Source organism: Ranitomeya imitator, chromosome 1 (assembly GCF_032444005.1).
Source record: "Ranitomeya imitator isolate aRanImi1 chromosome 1, aRanImi1.pri, whole genome shotgun sequence".
NCBI lineage: Eukaryota > Metazoa > Chordata > Amphibia > Anura > Dendrobatidae > Ranitomeya > Ranitomeya imitator.
The window spans coordinates 829952738-829971008 of record NC_091282.1 but is presented as its reverse complement, the minus strand read 5'-3'; the positions used below and the strand labels follow the sequence as shown (position 1 = coordinate 829971008).

The 18271-nt window shown below is 46.1% G+C and overlaps 1 protein-coding gene across 2 annotated transcripts in view; it reads right to left on the bottom strand.

Moving 5' to 3' along the window:
- Positions 1 to 18271, bottom strand: part of LRRC25 (leucine rich repeat containing 25) — a 115356-nt gene that overhangs the window by 5537 nt on the left and 91548 nt on the right. For both annotated transcript variants that reach the window (XM_069740599.1, XM_069740600.1), the window contains exon 2: positions 3472 to 4327. In XM_069740599.1, the coding sequence (XP_069596700.1) occupies positions 3472 to 4319 (848 nt within the window). In that variant the 5' untranslated portion in view covers positions 4320 to 4327. The remainder of the gene's footprint in view (positions 1 to 3471; positions 4328 to 18271) is intronic.

Sequence of the window (18271 nt, the reverse complement as noted above, 5' to 3'; positions counted from 1 at the left end):
ATACTGGGGCAGATTGTTGAACTCACTGTCTGGGGGCAATGCTGGACACAATGGGGCAATGCTGGATACACTCAGGCAATGCTGGAGACACTGGGGAAATGCTGGACACTGGGGCAGATTGCTGGACACACTGGGGGCAATAGTGGTTACTCTGGGGCAATATGCTGGACATGCTGGGGCAGATTGCTGGACACACTGAGGGCAATGCTGGATACTCTGGGGCAATATGCTGGACATACTGGGGCAGATTGCTGAACACACTGTCTGGGGGCAATGCTGGACACAATGGGGCAATGCTGGATACACTGGGGCAATGCTGGAGACACTGGGGAAATGCTGGACACACTGGGGCAGATTGCTGGACACACTGTGGGCAATGCTGGACAATTGGACATACTGGGGCAGATTGCTGGACACACTGGGGGCAATGCTGGACATATTGGGGCAGATTGCTGGACACACTGGTGGTAATATGCTGGACACACTGGGGCAGATTGCTGGACACACTGTCTGGGGGCAATGCTGGACACGCTGGGGCAATATGCTTGACATACTGGGGAAGATTTCTGGACACACTGTCTGGGGCAATGCTGGACACACTGGGGCAGATTGCTGGACACACTTTCTGGGGGCAATGCTGGACACACTGGGGCAATATGCTGGACATATTTGGGCAGATTGCTGGACACACTGGGGGTAATATGCTGGACACACTGGGGCAGATTGCTGGACACACTGGGGCAGATTGCTGGACACACTGTCTGGGGGCAATGCTGGACATATTGGGGCAGATTGCTGGACACACTGGGGGCAATATGCTGGACATATTGGGGCAGATTGCTGGACACACTGGGGGTAATATGCTGGACACACGGGCAGATTGCTGGACACACTGGGGCAGATTGCGGGACACTGGGGCAATATGCTGGACATACTGGGGCAGATTGCTGGACACACTGGGGGTAATATGCTGGACACACTGGGGCAGATTGTTGGACACACTGGGGGCAGGACTGGAGGCATGGGCAGAATGTAGACACGGGGCATGATTGGAGACACGGGGCAGAATGAAAGACATGGGGCAGGATTGGATCATGGGGCAGAATGGATACGATGGAGACAGATGGGGCAGGATGGGGAGATCATATGGGGTAGAATGGATACTCATGAGTGCAGGATGCGAGAACACATGGCTGGAGCCAGGAATTAGATAAACGGGGCCAGGGTGGGGAATATTATTACCATAGGGGCTAATTAAGGGATATTATTACTGCAGTGATGTATTTATTTTATTTTTTGAGTATACCATTTTAAATGGGGGGCGGTCCTGTTACTGTGTAGAGTGACATTATATCGCCATTTTTTCTTCATGCGGTGTAATGTAGAAGTTGTGAAAAATTAAGTAATGTGTTCTGCAAGCGGAGCTCGAGATAACTGTGTTATTTCCTGCAGAAACGAGTCCTGGCTGGAAGAAATGATGGTGGTCTGTGCTGGATGAAAGATGAAGGACTTCACCTAGCGACGTCACTGGTGAGTCAGTGTTACCTATACACTGACACTATACACTGTATACTATACACAGAGGTCCTGTGTACAATGTCATCAGTGATCACTGTATTACCTATACATTATATACAGAGCTCCTGTGTATAATACCACCAGTAGTGTTGAGCATTCCGATACCGCAAGTATCGGGTATCGGCCGATACTTGCGGTATCGGAATTCCGATACCGAGATCCGATACTTTTGTGGTATCGGGTATCGGTATCGGATCCATAGGGATGTGTAAAATAAAGAATTAAAATAAAAAATATTGATATATTCACCTCTCCGGCGGCCCCTGGACATCACGCTGGTAACCGGCAGGCTTCTGTGTTTAAAATGAGCGCCTTTAGGACCTGCGAATGACGTCGCGGCTTCTGATTGGTCGCGTGCCGCTCATGTGACCGCCACGCGACCAATCAGAAGCCGCGACGTCATTCTCATTCACTAAACTCCTAATTCTAGGAATTAAGGACCTGCGAATGATGTCGCGGCTTCTGATTGGTCGCGTGGCGGTCACATGAGCGGCACGCGACCAATCAGAAGCCACGACGTCATTCACAGGTCCTAAAGGCGCTCATTTTAAACACAGAAGTCTGCCGGTTACCAGCGTGATGTCCAGGGGCCGCCGGAGAGGTGAATATATCAATATTTTTTATTTTAATTCTTTATTTTACACATCCCTATGGATCCCAGGGCCTGAAGGAGAGTTTCCTCTCCTTCAGACCCTGGGAACCATCAGGATACCTTCCGATACTTGGTGTCCCATTGACTTGTATTGATATCGGATATCGGTATTGGCGATATCCGATATTTTTCGGGTATCGGCCGATACTATCCGATACCGATACTTTCAAGTATCAGACGGTATCGCTCAACACTAACCACCAGTGATCTCTGTATTACCTCTACACAGACACTGCATACTAAGTACAGATCTCCTGTGAATACTGGCACTTATGGTGATAGTATTGTGTTTTTTTTTATTACTGATCAGTATTGTAGTATTCAGTCACTATGTGGTGGTAATATGTGGTCTGGAAATGGTGTTGTGGTATTTGTCCCTTGTATGTGCTATTTGGTCACCAAGTGGTGGTAATATGTTGTCTTGACATGGTGCAGTGGTATTTGTTCCTTGTATGTGATATTATTCGATCACTGTGGTTGTAATTTGTGGTCTGGTCATGGTGCGGTGGTATTTGTTCCTTGTATGTGATATTACTGGTCAAAATATACCTAAATTGTAATGCAGATTTTAACAAATATTTAATAGTTTAAAGTAGAGTAGGGCCCGGTCATTTTTCTGGAATAATCTGGTTCGGGTATATCATGACCCCTGTCACATGACCCCCATCACATGACTCCCGTCACATGACCCCCGTCACATGACCGGGGGGGCCACAGTGTCTGAACAGCCCGGGGCCCGGGCTATCCTTAATCCACCCCTGCATAAAATAAGCTACCTAGCTAACTGGACATTGTTGTAATGTTAATATGTTATGCCAATGCATTTTTTGGCTGGCATGCCCTTATTGAGTGCTATGCCTTGTTGGGATTAGTCCTGCCTCTTTCACTTTTGCATTGAGATGGGAGTGTGGCAGATTAAGGTATGCCTACTATTATTGCATTGTTACAAGCAAACTTGGTAAGCCAATAAACTGTCTCATCAGTGGACAGAAACTTCATCACACCTACCATCAAGGATACCAGAGACAAAGTGTGGTCTAATTAACTTATTACATGGTGTCCTTTTAAAAAGTCTGCAATTCCTACATGTAATACATGATTGTACTTAGTTCTTTTATAGTGTTTTCTCTATGGTGGTTCCTTGCTGTGATTTCCAAATACGTTGTACCTTAGTAGAGTGAATGGACAAACGATGGCCTGATGGGAATAGCATAAGGTTCAGAGATTAAATCAAAACCTACCTGTGAGTGCCTGTTTTATGCTCATTTTTTCCATAGCCATAAGGTTTTGTTTCAGTGGTTGGCAAGTAACCAACAAAAACATTTTCATAATCTTGTTTCTGGCCTGGCTGTACAGTTGTTGCAGTAGTTTCCATATTCGTTGACATGTAGCGTGGTTGCCCAAGAACGGGTGACATGTTTGCAGCACTTTTGCTTTGAAGAGTTGATGAACTTGTCTTCCTCTTCCACATATACAGAGCCACTCCTCCAGCAATCAAAGCTATTACCAATATTGGTAAAACAATGTACAGGGTCACATATTGCTTGCGACAGTTTTCTTCATAGAAGACCTGTAGGTTAGCCGACTCTGAAGACGATTTACAAGAGGCATTATGTATTAGAGCACTGTTTATTTTGTCCATTAAGTCATTGACCAAATTGCAATTGCAGTCTACAGTCAGGTTATGAAGAGTATCATGGAAAATGCTTGCAGGAATTGTAGATAGTTGATTACCTTCAAGGCTAAGAACTTGCAGGTTAGATGAATTTTTGAGAAATGTTTGTGGCAAACCTTCCAAATTATTGTTTTGTAGATGAACTACTTTCAATTTAATGGCATTAGATAAAAATCCATCAGGAAGAACTTTAATTTTATTATTGGAGAGATCCAGTATTGAGACATTACCATAATAGCTTTCTCTGTTTGTTTCGATTTCATTGATGCTTTTATTGTTTAACGTTACATTTGAATAATTGTGACAATTTGACCAAATGAGTGTTGTACTATCTATTTTGCCACACTGATCGCTTACTCCTTTGGTGTTAACAGCCATATACAGGAAGATCATCAACATAAATGCTGCACACATCTTCTTTTCTGTAAGACAAGAACAGTGTTTGTCATTATTAGGGGCTCAGACATGATGCCAACTCCTCTGGCCCCGCACTGAAGAATTTCAGTCAATGCATAAATAATTTGTTTGATTGTTCAGTTTCATACTATGAGGATGTTTTCTTTTTTTTTTTTTATAACAGAATAGGGCCTCATTCACATGTCCTTGAATCATGTACATGTTCCATCTGTGATTTTTATGGCTAGCAAATCTACCCATTAAATTCAGATGAACGTGTTTATGCGGTCAATGTGTCTGCAAAAACAATCATGGTGACTTATCCATTTGTGAGTCATAGATCAAATTTGAGTTATTTACTTGTATACACTATTGGAGACAAATCAGTCAGGAGGGTACATTTATATACACAAACACCTATGGGGCAAAGTCCCACTGAATAGCCCCTCCCTTAACAGGTTAATAAAATATATCTTATACTAAATTAATTTAAAAATTATATTATGAGGTTCCCATTAAATAAATTCATAAGTGATTATACTGTATGTAATTATAATAAATCTATAGTATAATAATCTAATTCTAAAACTGTGGGATGGCACCATCTATCAATATAGACCATTTTCCCATCCCCTGAAGTGCCATTTCATTAGAGAAACATGTTGGGGGGTCATGTGCTATGTGTTTAAATTTTAACATTCATTATTTGTAATACTATTCATGGAATACACCTTGGGGATAGATTACTATCCAATAGATTTAATACATCTCTCAAACTACACGCTTGGGTACTATTCATGAATAATATAGCAAATATAATGAATGTTAAAATTAAAGCACATAGTAAATGTCCACCATGCTTCACTGTAGAAACTAGGGTTGAGCGAAACGGGTCGTTCATTTTCAAAAGTCGCCGACTTTTGGCAAAGTCGGGTTTCATGAAACCCGACCCGACCCCTGTGCGGGGTCGGCCATGCGGTACGCGACTTTCGCGCCAAAGTCGCGTTTCAATGACGCGAAAAGCGCCATTTCTCAGCCAATGAAGGTGAACGCAGAGTGTGGGCAGCGTGATGACATAGGTCCTGGTCCCCACCATCTTAGAGAAGGGCATTGCAGTGATTGGCTTGCTGTCTGCGGCGTCACAGGGGCTATAAAGGGGAGTTCCCGCCGACTGCCATGTTACTGCTGCTGATCTGAGCTTAGGGAGAGGTTGCTGCCGCTTCGTCAGAAGCAGGGATAGCGTTAGGCAGGGTCCATTAACCCCCAAACCGCTTGTGCTGTAGCGATTTCCACTGTCCAACACCACCTTCGTTGTGCAGGGATAGTGGAAGCTACATTTTTTTTTCTCAGTGCTGTAGCTCATTGGGCTGCCCTAGAAGGCTCCCTGATAGCTGCATTGCTGTGTGTACGCCGCTGTGCAAACCAACTGCTTTTTTCAAAGCACAAATCCTCTTGTTCCTTCCTTTCTGCACAGCTATCTTTTTTGTTTGTCCACACTTTTTATTTAATTTGTGCATCAGTCCACTCCTTATTGCTGCCTGCCATACCTGGCTGAGATTACGGCAGGGAGATAGTAATTGTAGGACAGTCCCTGTGTTTTTTTTTTTTGTGAGAGATTAAGATTGGCATTTCTGCTAGAGTACCATCCCTGTGTGTGACATCTCTCACTCAGTGGGCCATAGAAAGCCTATTTATTTTTTTGGTTGATTTGGGTTCTAAATTCTACCTGAAAAAATCAATAAATCAATCAGTGGGAGATAAATATTGGCCTCTGGGCTTGTGTGCCACTCCTGACTCCTGTGTGTGCCATCTCTCACTCAGTGGGCCATAGAAAGCCTATTTATTTTTTTGGTTGATTTGGGTTCTAAATTCTATCTGAAAAAATCACTAAATCAATCAGTGGGAGATAAATATTGGCCTCTGGGCTTGTGTGCCACTCCTGACTCCTGTGTGTGCCATCTCTCACTCAGTGGGCCATAGAAAGCCTATTTATTTTTTTGGTTGATTTGGGTTCTAAATTCTATCTGAAAAAATCACTAAATCAATCAGTGGGAGATAAATATTGGCCTCTGGGCTTGTGTGCCACTCCTGACTCCTGTGTGTGCCATCTCTAACTCAGTGGGCCATAGAAAGCCTATTTATTTTTTTGGTTGATTTGGGTTCTCAATTCTACCTGAAAAAATCAATAAATCAATCAGTGGGAGATAAATATTGGCCTCTGGGCTTGTGTGCCACTCCTGACTCCTGTGTGTGCCATCTCTCACTCAGTGGGCCATAGAAAGCCTATTTATTTTTTTGGTTGATTTGGGTTCCAAATTCTACCTGAAAAAATCACTAAATCAATCAGTGGGAGATAAATATTGGCCTCTGGGCTTGTGTGCCACTCCTGACTCCTGTGTGTGCCATCTCTCACTCAGTGGGCCATAGAAAGCCTATTTATTTTTTTGGTTGATTTGGGTTCTAAATTCTACCTGAAAATATCAATAAATCAATCAGTGGGAGATAAATATTGGCCTCTGGGCTTGTGTGCCACTCCTGACTCCTGTGTGTGCCATCTCTCACTCAGTGGGCCATAGAAAGCCTATTTATTTTTTTGGTTGATTTGGGTTCTAAATTCTACCTGAAAAAATCAATAAATCAATCAGTGGGAGATAAATATTGGCCTCTGGGCTTGTGTGCCACTCCTGACTCCTGTGTGTGCCATCTCTCACTCAGTGGGCCATAGAAAGCCTATTTATTTTTTTGGTTGATTTATGTTCTAAATTCTACCTGAAAAAATCACTAAATCAATCAGTGGGAGATAAATATTGGCCTCTGGGCTTGTGTGCCACTCCTGACTCCTGTGTGTGCCATCTCTCACTCAGTGGGCCATAAAAAGCCTATTTATTTTTTTGGTTGATTTGGGTTCTCAATTCTACCTGAAAAAATCAATAAATCAATCAGTGGGAGATAAATATTGGCCTCTGGGCTTGTGTGCCACTCCTGACTCCTGTGTGTGCCATCTCTCACTCAGTGGGCCATAGAAAGCCTATTTATTTTTTTGGTTGATTTGGGTTCTCAATTCTACCTGAAAAAATCAATAAATCAATCAGTGGGAGATAAATATTGGCCTCTGGGCTTGTGTGCCACTCCTGACTCCTGTGTGTGCCATCTCTCACTCAGTGGGCCATAGAAAGCCTATTTATTTTTTTGGTTGATTTGGGTTCCAAATTCTACCTGAAAAAATCACTAAATCAATCAGTGGGAGATAAATATTGGCCTCTGGGCTTGTGTGCCACTCCTGACTCCTGTGTGTGCCATCTCTCACTCAGTGGGCCATAGAAAGCCTATTTATTTTTTTGGTTGATTTGGGTTCTAAATTCTACCTGAAAAAATCAATAAATCAATCAGTGGGAGATAAATATTGGCCTCTGGGCTTGTGTGCCACTCCTGACTCCTGTGTGCGCCATCTTTCACTCAGTGGGCCATAGAAAGTCTATTTTTTTTTTAATTTTGTTTCTAAATTCTACCTGAAAAAATCATTTTATTTTATCTGGTTTCTAAATTCTTCCTGAAAAAATCATTTTATTTTATAATGTTTCTAAAGTCTCCCTGAAAAAAAAAAAATGGGAGATTAATATTGACATTTGTGCTTGAGTGACAGTCCTGCGCGTGTGGCATCTCTGTGATTTGGTGCCACAGAAAACAGAGTGTGTAACATTGTGCCTGATTTTCCTTGCGGTCTCACCAACCTGTAAAGGGATATCGAAATCATACTGAAGTTGTAGCTCACCGTGTAAGTTGTTTGACAGCAACAAATAAAGTTACTTTGGTTAAGTTTTTAAAACAATGAGGAAGTCTGGTGCAAGAGGTCGTGGCCGTGGGCGTTCATTGTCAGCTGGTAATGATGGTAGTGGTAGTGGAGCATCAGGTGGTCGTGGGAAAAAAAATATTCCACCTAAGTCTGGAGCTGTGGAGCCAGGTTCGTCGTCTGGCTACACAAGGCCTCGAACGCTCTCTTTTCTGGGAGTAGGGAAACCGCTTTTAAAGCCGGAGCAGCAACAGCAAGTTTTGGCTTACCTTGCTGACTCAGCCTCTAGCTCTTTTGCCTCCTCTTCTGAAACTGTTAAATGTAAAAGCAGCGCGTCGTTTGTGGATGTTCACGGTCAGGGACAAGTCGCTTCCTTGTCCTCTTCAGCAAAAACAACAACAAGAGAGAAGGATGCAGCAGGCGACACAACGGGTTACTCCATGGAGCTCTTTACACATACCGTCCCTGGCTTAGAAAGTGAAACAGTTAACAGGCCATGCCCATTACAAGTAGATTCTGACATGGAGTGCACTGATGCACAGCCACAGCCAGACTACTATGCTGGTCCTTTGACTCAGACCACAACATTGCCCTCTCAGGGTACTGATCCACAATCAGACCCTGATGAGACTATGTTGCCCCGTCACGAACGCTATACCACCGACCGACACGGTGACACAGACGAAGTTGCACACGAGCTAGAAGATGAGGTTATAGATGACCGAGTTGTTGACCCCGATTGGCAGCCATTGGGGGAACAGGGTGCAGGCGGCAGTAGTTCTGAAGCGGAGGTGGAGGAGGGGCCGCAGCAGGCATCAACATCGCAACAGGTTCCATCTGCCGGGCCCGTATCTGGCCCAAAACGCGTGGCAAAGCCAAAACCTGTTGGAGGACAGCGTGGCCATTCGGTTAAAGCTCAGTCTGCAATTCCTGAAAAGGGATCCGATGCTAGGAAGAGTGCAGTCTGGCATTTTTTTAAACAACATCCAATTGATCAGCGCAAAGTCATCTGTCAAAAATGTTCAACTAGCTTAAGCAGAGGTCAGAATCTGAAAAGTCTCAATACAAGTTGCATGCATAGACATTTAACCACCATGCATTTGCAAGCCTGGACTAACTACCAAACGTCCCTTAAGGTTGTAGCACCCTCGGCCAATGAAGCTAGTCAGCAACGCAACATCCCTTCCGTCACTGTAAGGCCACCATTTTCCGCACCACCGGCAGTATCTGTGCAGGTTTCTTTGCAAGCCCAAAGCAGTCAGGGTCAGGGATTCACCAGTTTTGTAGGAATAAATACTGCATCTAGGGCACCGGCGGAAACAATACCGTCTCCAACCGTCTCTCAGTCTGCCATGTCCACCGGCAGAAAAGCCATCCCAGCCCTGCACCAGCATGTTAAACAGCGCATCGTCCATGCACTCAGGCAATCTGTGAGTACAAAGGTGCACCCGACTACAGATGCATGGACCAGTAGGCATGGCCAGGGACGTTACGTGTCCATCACGGCACACTGGGTGAATGTGGTGGATGCAGGGTCCACAGGGGACATCAATTTCGGGACAGTTGTGCCTAGCCCACGGTCTAGGAAACAGTTGGCTGTAGGCGTTCGCACCCCCTCCTCCTCGTCCTCCTGCAGAAGCGAGAGCTCTTCCACAGACCGCAGTCGCCCAACCACTCCATCGGCAGCTGACACTGTTGCACACCAGTTGTCCCATTATGGGCCAGCTACTGGCAAGCGTCAGCAGGCTGTATTGGCTATGAAGTGTTTGGGCGACAACAGACACACCGCGGAAGTTCTGTCCGAGTTCTTGCAGCAAGAAACGCAGTCGTGGCTGGGCACAGTAGATCTTGAGGCAGGCAAGGTAGTGAGTGATAACGGAAGGAATTTCATGGCTGCCATCTCCCTTTCCCAACTGAAACACATTCCTTGCCTGGCTCACACCTTAAACCTGGTGGTGCAGTGCTTATTGAAAACTTATCCTGGGGTCTCCGACCTGCTCCTCAAAGTGCGTGGACTTTGCTCACATATCCGCCGTTCGCCTGTACACTCCAGCCGTATGCAGACCTATCAGCGGTCTTTGAACCTTCCCCAGCATCGCCTAATCATAGACGTTGCAACAAGGTGGAACTCAACACTGCACATGCTTCAGAGACTGTGCGAACAGAGGCGGGCTGTTATGTTTTTGTGGGAGGATACACATACACGGGCAGGCAGTAGGATGGCAGACATGGAGTTGTCAGGTGTGCAGTGGTCGAAGATACAAGACATGTGTCAAGTCCTTCAGTGTTTTGAGGAATGCACACGGCTGGTTAGTGCAGACAATGCCATAATAAGCATGAGCATCCCCCTAATGTGTCTGCTGATGCAAAGTTTGACGCACATAAAGGATCAGGCGTCTGCACCAGAGGAAGAGGAAAGCCTTGATGACAGTCAGCCATTGTCTGGTCAGGGCAGTGTACAGGACGAGTTAGCGGGCGAAGAGGAGGTGGAGGACGAGGAGGATGATGGGGATGAGTATATTTTTAATGAGGAAGCTTTCCCGGGGGCACTGGAAATTGGTTGCGTGGCAAGGCTGGGTTCTGGTTTTTTGAGGGACACAAGTGACGTAGATTTGCCTGAAACTGCCCCTCAACCAATCACAACCACAGATTTGACAACTGGAACTTTGGCCCACATGGCGGATTATGCCTTACGTATCCTCAAAAGAGACACACGCATTACTAAAATGATGAACGATGACGATTACTGGTTGGCCTGCCTCCTTGATCCTCGCTATAAAGGCAAATTGCAAAATATTATGCCACATGAGAACTTGGAACTAATATTAGCAACCAAACAATCAACTCTTGTTGACCGTTTGCTCCAGGCATTCCCAGCACACAGCGCCCGTGATCGTTCTCACACGAGCTCCAGGGGGCAGCAGACCAGGAGTGTTAGGGGTGCACACATCAGAAGTGGCGTTGGACAGAGGGGTTTTCTGACCAGGTTGTGGAGTGATTTTGCTATGACCGCAGACAGGACAGGTACTGCTGCATCAATTGAAAGTGACAGGAGACAACATTTGTCCAGTATGGTTACAAACTATTTTTCATCCCTTATCGATGTTCTCCCTCAACCGTCATTCCCATTTGATTACTGGGCATCAAAATTAGACACCTGGCCAGAATTGGCAGAATATGCATTGCAGGAGCTTGCTTGCCCGGCAGCTAGTGTCCTATCAGAAAGAGTATTCAGTGCTGCAGGTTCAATATTAACCAGAAAAAGGACTCGTCTGGCTACCCAAAATGTTGATGATCTAACATTCATTAAAATGAACCACAACTGGATTTCGAATTCTTTTGCCCCACCTTGCCCGGCCGACACCTAGCTTTCCTATGAAAAGCTCTTGCCTGTGGACTACTGTGAATTACTTTTCTAATGTCTTAATTTGCTGCAGCTGATTGTCCAGCATACGACATGTTTACACCTCCCTAACTGGCCAAACTCCCCACACGGGGCCGTGGTATCGCGACTTGGCGCAAGCACCCGTGAGAGTGCTGTTTGTCTGAAGAGGTGGGTGTGCCCGCTTTTGGTCGACAGCACTGCCACTGGGTCCCTCATAGTACAATAAAGTGTCTCTGGCGGTGGTGGTGCGCACCCAACGTCAGACACACTGTTGTAACATGAGGGGCCCTGGGCCTGTACCGCCGGCCACAAGAGAGTTCACCCACCCCCAGGTCAAACATTGCTCTACCACTTCCACAGTTATCTCTCACACTTCCACCAATGTTTAGTCTATGCGCTGACATCCTTCCATTCCTGCCACTGACAATACCATTGTGTTGACATGTATGATGGTACTTAACATAGTCAGGGGCAGTGTCCTCTATTTACCACAGTAAATACTTTGCGCTAAATTAGTAGGTCTGAAACTACGCAGAGGATCCCACCCCTGTACCTAATGATTGCACCCTTTAGTGTTTTTGTTTTGTTTTAATGCGAGACATTCACATTTATTTATTGTTTTGGACTACTAACTGGCAGACACTCATTACAATCGGCCTCCGCTGACCAGACCACTGCTGCCCGTGTACCCCTGGAACCAATTTTAAATTTATTATGTTAGGCCTTCGAAGCCTGTCTGCGGTCCCTCCTTCCACTAGGCCTCCACTGACCTGTGTACTGCTGCCCGTGTACCCCTGGAATCAATTATAAAGTGCCTACAGCCTGTCCAATTTTATTATGTTAGGCCTTCGAAGACTGTCTGCGGTCCCTCCTTCCACTAGGCCTCCACTGACCAGACCACTGCTGCCAGTGTACCCCTGGAACCAATTATAAAGTGCCTACAGCCTGTCCAATTTTATTATGTTAGGCCTTCGAAGCCTGTCTGCGGCCCGTTCTTTCTACTACTCCTACACTGACCAGACCACTGCTGCCTGTGTTCCCATGGAACCTATTTAAAAGTGCCTACAGCCCAATATTTTTTTATGTTAGGCCTTCGAAGCCTGTCTGCGGCCCGTTCTTTCTACTACTACTACACTGACCAGTCTACTGCTGTCCGTGTACCCCTGGAACCAATGTTAAAGTGCCTACAGCCCAATATTTATTTATGTTAGGCCTTCGAAGCCTGTCTGCGGCCTGTTCTTTCTACTACTCCTACACTGACCAGACCACTGCTGCCCGTGTACCCCTGGAACTTATTTAAAAGTGCCTACAGCCCAATATTTTTTTATGTTAGGCCTTCGAAGCCTGTCTGCGGCCCGTTCTTTCTACTACTACTACACTGACCAGTCTACTGCTGCCCGTGTACCCTTGGAACCAATGTTAAAGTGCCTACAGCCCAATATTTTTTTATGTTAGGCCTTCGAAGCCTGTCTGCGGCCCGTTCTTTCTACTACTCCTACACTGACCAGACCACTGCTGCCTGTGTACCCCTGGAACCTATTTAACAGTGCCTACAGCCCAATATTTTTTTATGTTAGGCCTTCGAAGCCTGTCTGCGGCCTGTTCTTTCTACTACTACTACACTGACCAGTCTACTGCTGCCCGTGTACCCCTGGAACCAATGTTAAAGTGCCTACAGCCCAATATTTTTTTATGTTAGGCCTTCGAAGCCTGTCTGCGGCCCGTTCTTTCTACTACTCCTACACTGACCAGACCACTGCTGTCTGTGTACCCCTGGAACCTATTTAATAGTGCCTACAGCCCAATTTTTTTTATGTTAGGCCTTCGAAGACTGTCTGCGGCCCGTTCTTTCTACTACTACTACACTGACCAGTCTACTGCTGCCCGTGTACCCCTGGAACCAATGTTAAAGTGCCTACAGCCCAATATTTTTTTATGTTAGGCCTTCGAAGCCTGTCTGTGGCCCATTCTTTCTACTACTACTACACTGACCAGTCTACTGCTGCCCGTGTACCCCTGGAACCAATGTTAAAGTGCCTACAGCCCAATATTTTTTTATGTTAGGCCTTCGAAGCCTGTCTGCGGCCCGTTCTTTCTACTACTCCTACACTGACCAGACCACTGCTGTCTGTGTACCCCTGGAACCTATTTAATAGTGCCTACAGCCCAATATTTTTTTATGTTAGGCCTTCGAAGACTGTCTGCGGCCCGTTCTTTCTACTACTACTACACTGACCAGTCTACTGCTGCCCGTGTACCCCTGGAACCAATGTTAAAGTGCCTACAGCCCAATATTTTTTTATGTTAGGCCTTCGAAGCCTGTCTGCGGCCCGTTCTTTCTACTACTCCTACACTGACCAGACCACTGCTGCCTGTGTACCCCTGGAACCTATTTAAAAGTGCCTACAGCCCAATATTTTTTTATGTTAGGCCTTCGAAGCCTGTCTGCGGCCCGTTCTTTCTACTACTACTACACTGACCAGTCTACTGCTGCCCGTGTACCCCTGGAACCAATGTTAAAGTGCCTACAGCCCAATATTTTTTTATGTTAGGCCTTCGAAGCCTGTCTGCGGCCCGTTCTTTCTACCACTCCTACACTGACCAGACCACTGCTGTCTGTGTACCCCTGGAACCTATTTAAAAGTGCCTACAGCCCAATATTTTTTTATGTTAGTCCTTCGAAGCCTGTCTGCGGCCCGTTCTTTCTACTACTACTACAGTGACCAGTCTACTGCTGCCCGTGTACCCCTGGAACCAATGTTAAAGTGCCTACAGCCCAATATTTTTTCATGTTAGGCCTTCGAAGCCTGTCTGCGGCCCGTTCTTTCTACTACTACTACACTGACCAGTCTACTGCTGCCCGTGTACCCCTGGAACCAATGTTAAAGTGCCTACAGCCCAATATTTTTTTATGTTAGGCCTTCGAAGCCTGTCTGCGGCCCGTTCTTTCTACTACTCCTACACTGACCAGACCACTGCTGTCTGTGGTCCCCTGGAACCTATTTAAAAGTGCCTTACAGCCCAATATTTTTTTATGTTAGGCCTTCGAAGCCTGTCTGTGGCCCGTTCTTTCTACTACTACTACACTGACCAGTCTACTGCTGCCCGTGTACCCCTTGAACCAATGTTAAAGTGCCTACAGCCCAATATTTTTTTATGTTAGGCCTTCGAAGCCTGTCTGCGGCCCGTTCTTTCTACTACTACTACACTGACCAGTCTACTGCTGTCCGTGTACCCCTGGAACCAATGTTAAAGTGCCTACAGCCCAATATTTATTTATGTTAGGCCTTCGAAGCCTGTCTGCGGCCTGTTCTTTCTACTACTCCTACACTGACCAGACCACTGCTGCCCGTGTACCCCTGGAACTTATTTAAAAGTGCCTACAGCCCAATATTTTTTTATGTTAGGCCTTCGAAGCCTGTCTGCGGCCCGTTCTTTCTACTACTACTACACTGACCAGTCTACTGCTGCCCGTGTACCCCTGGAACCAATGTTAACCCCTTCATGACCGGGGGATTTTTCGTTTTTCCGTGTTCGTTTTTCGCTCCCCTCCTTCCCAGAGCCATAACTTTTTTATTTTTCTGTCAATTTGGCCATGTGAGGGCTTATTTTTTGCGGGACGAGTTGTACTTTTGAACGACATCATTGGTTTTAGCATGTCGTGTACTAGAAAACGGGAAAAAAATTCCAAGTGCGGTGAAATTGCAAAAAAAAGTGCAATCCCACATTGGTTTTTTGTTTGGCTTTTTTGCTAGGTTCACTAAATGCTAAAAATGACCTGCCATTATGATTCTCCAGGTCAGTACGAGTTCATAGACACCAAACATGACTAGGTTATTTTTTATCTAAGTGGTGAAAAAAAATTCCAAACTTTGCTAAAAAAAAAAAAAAAAAAATTGCGCCATTTTCCGATACTCGTAGCGTCTCCATTTTTCGTGATCTGGGGTCGGTTGAGGGCTTATTTTTTGCGTGCTGAGATTACATTTTTAATGATAGCATTTCGGTGCAGATACGTTCTTTTGATCGCCCGTTATTGCATTTTAATGCAATGTCGCGGCGACCAAAAAAACGTAATTCTGGCGTTTCGAGTTTTTTCCCGCTACGCTGTTTAGCGATCAGGTTAATGCTTTTTTTTATTTGATAGATCGGGCAATTCTGAGCGCGGCGATACCAAATATGCGTAGATTTGATATTTTTTTTATTGATTTATTTTGATTGGGGCGAAAGGGGGGTGATTTAAACTTTTATGTTTTTTTTATTTTTTTCACATTTTTTTAAACTTTTTTTTTTTACTTTTGCCATGCTTCAATAGCCTCCATGGGAGGCTAGAAGCAGGCACAGCACGATCGGCTCTGCTACATAGCAGCGATCTGCTGATCGCTGCTATGTAGCAGAATTGCACGTGTGCTGTGAGCGCCGACCACAGGGTGGCGCTCACAGCGACGGGCAATCAGTAACCATAGAGGTCTCAAGGACCTCTATGGCTACAATGGAGACGCATCGCCGACCCCCGGACATGTGACGGGGGTCGGCGATGACGTCATTTCCGGCCGCCCGGCCGGAAGCGGTAGTTAAATGCCGCTGTCTGCGTTTGACAGCGGCATTTAACTAGTTAATAGGTGCGGGCAGATCGCAATTCTGCCCGCGCCTATTACGGGCACATGTCAGCTGTTCAAAACAGCTGACATGTCCCGGCTTTGGTGCGGGCTCACCGCGGAGCCCTGCATCAAAGCAGGGGAGCCGGCATCGGACGGTATAGTACGTCCGATGCCGGTAAGGGGTTAAAGTGCCTACAGCCCAATATTTTTTTATGTTAGGCCTTCGAAGCCTGTCTGCGGCCCGTTCTTTCTACTACTCCTACACTGACCAGACCACTGCTGCCTGTGTACCCCTGGAACCTATTTAAAAGTGCCTACAGCCCAATATTTTTTTATGTTAGGCCTTCGAAGCCTGTCTGCGGCCCGTTCTTTCTACTACTCCTCCACTGACCAGACCACTGCTGCCCGTGTACCCCTGGAACCTAGTTTTAATTGCATAGAGCATCCTTTTTTTAATAGTAGGCGTACAAAGTCTGTCTGCGGTCCACTATTGAAATTGTCCTCCACTGCCCAGAGCAATGCTGCCTGTGTACCCCTGTAACCTTTTTTAAGCTGCAGTGAGCCACATTTTTGGTTTAAGGCCTACTACCTCTGTCTGTCTGCGCCACTCAATACAGCTGTGTTCCTTTGAAAAAAGCTGAGCGTCAATAGTCTTGTTTTCAGCCTCTAGGAATTTTAAAACTGCATTGGGGCTACAACATTGGTAGGGCCTACTAACGGTGTCTGCCGCCCCAAGGTGTGCCCCAGGTTTCGTCCACATTGCTTCGATCTTCCTACTCTCGTTTAGTAGTTGTTGCAAACTACACTGCATTAGGCCTACAAATTGGGTATGGGGTGTAGCGAGACGGTGTGTTACACTCCAAGGTGTTCCCCAGGTTTCGTCCACATTGCTTCGATCTTCCTACTCTCGTTTAGTAGTTGGTGAAAACTACACTGCATTAGGCCTACAAATTGGGTATGGGGTGTAGAGACGGTGTGTTCCACTCCAAGGTGTTCCCCAGGTTTCCTCGCCATTGCTTCGGTCTTCCGACTCTCGTTTAGTAGTTGTTGGAAACTACACTGCATTAGGCCTACAAATTGGGTATGGGGTGTGGAGACGGTGTCTTCCACTCCAAGGTGTTCTCCAGGTTGCCTTTCCTGAGCTTCTATCTTCAGGCTCTTGTTAAATAGTGGTTAAATGGAACAACTGCATTTGGCATACTAGTTGGTTTGGGGCCTACTAACAGTGTCTGCCGCTCCTTGCTGTTCTCCTGGTTTCCTGTCCTGAAATTCCATTTTCAGGCTCTCGTTAAGTAGTTGTTAATGTTAGACTGCATTTGGCCTACTAGTTGGGTTGGGGCCTACTATCGGTGTCTGCCACTCCTTGCTGTTCTCCTCCACTGAACAAAGCTGTGCCGCCTGTTTACTACGGTTGCCAATTTTGAACTGCATTTCGACTACTTACTGATTTGGGCCTACTCTCTGTGTCAGCCTCTCATTCCAGTTGTCCTCCACTGCAAAGCCCCCTGGTTAGTCCTGTGTTACCAATTTTGAACTGCATTTAGCCAACTTTATTCTTTGGGCCTATATCTGTGTTTCCTCCTCATCCTGCCCATTGCCCAGCCAGTGATAGATGAGTCTGCTGGTACATTGACCCATAACGCAACATTCCCCGTGCACGCTACACAACAAGATTGTGACCCTGCTGAAAGTCAGGTTCCTCTTCCCGCATACCATACCACCTTACACCGGGACAAAGAGGAAGGTGCAGATGAAAGTGCAGGTTCCTTCATCAGGTGGGGGGAGGAATACTAGTTGGCGACGTCACTGGCACAGGGCCTCTCATAGTACGCAAAAGTGTTGCTGCCGGTGGGAGGCGCCTCCGCCGTGCAAACACACCGCTGTACTTTGAGGGGCCCTGTGCCAGTGCCAATGCCAACGAGTGCCCCCCCCTGCTTGCTCAGGATCACAGCACTTGCAAAGTTGAAATACTTACCTCTCCCTGCTCCACTGCCGTGACGTGGTCCAGATTTCCTGGGCCCACTAATTACTTGAACCAGCCCTACCCCCCACAACTTTAGCCAAATGACCCCCAATTTCAAATGCCTTCCAATTAATATAAGGTAAATTACGATTGACAAGCTTCTGTAACAAGAATGGATGTTTTTGCCATTAAAATGGGCAGTGTAGGTGTTTTCCTGGCCTCCACTCACTGCCG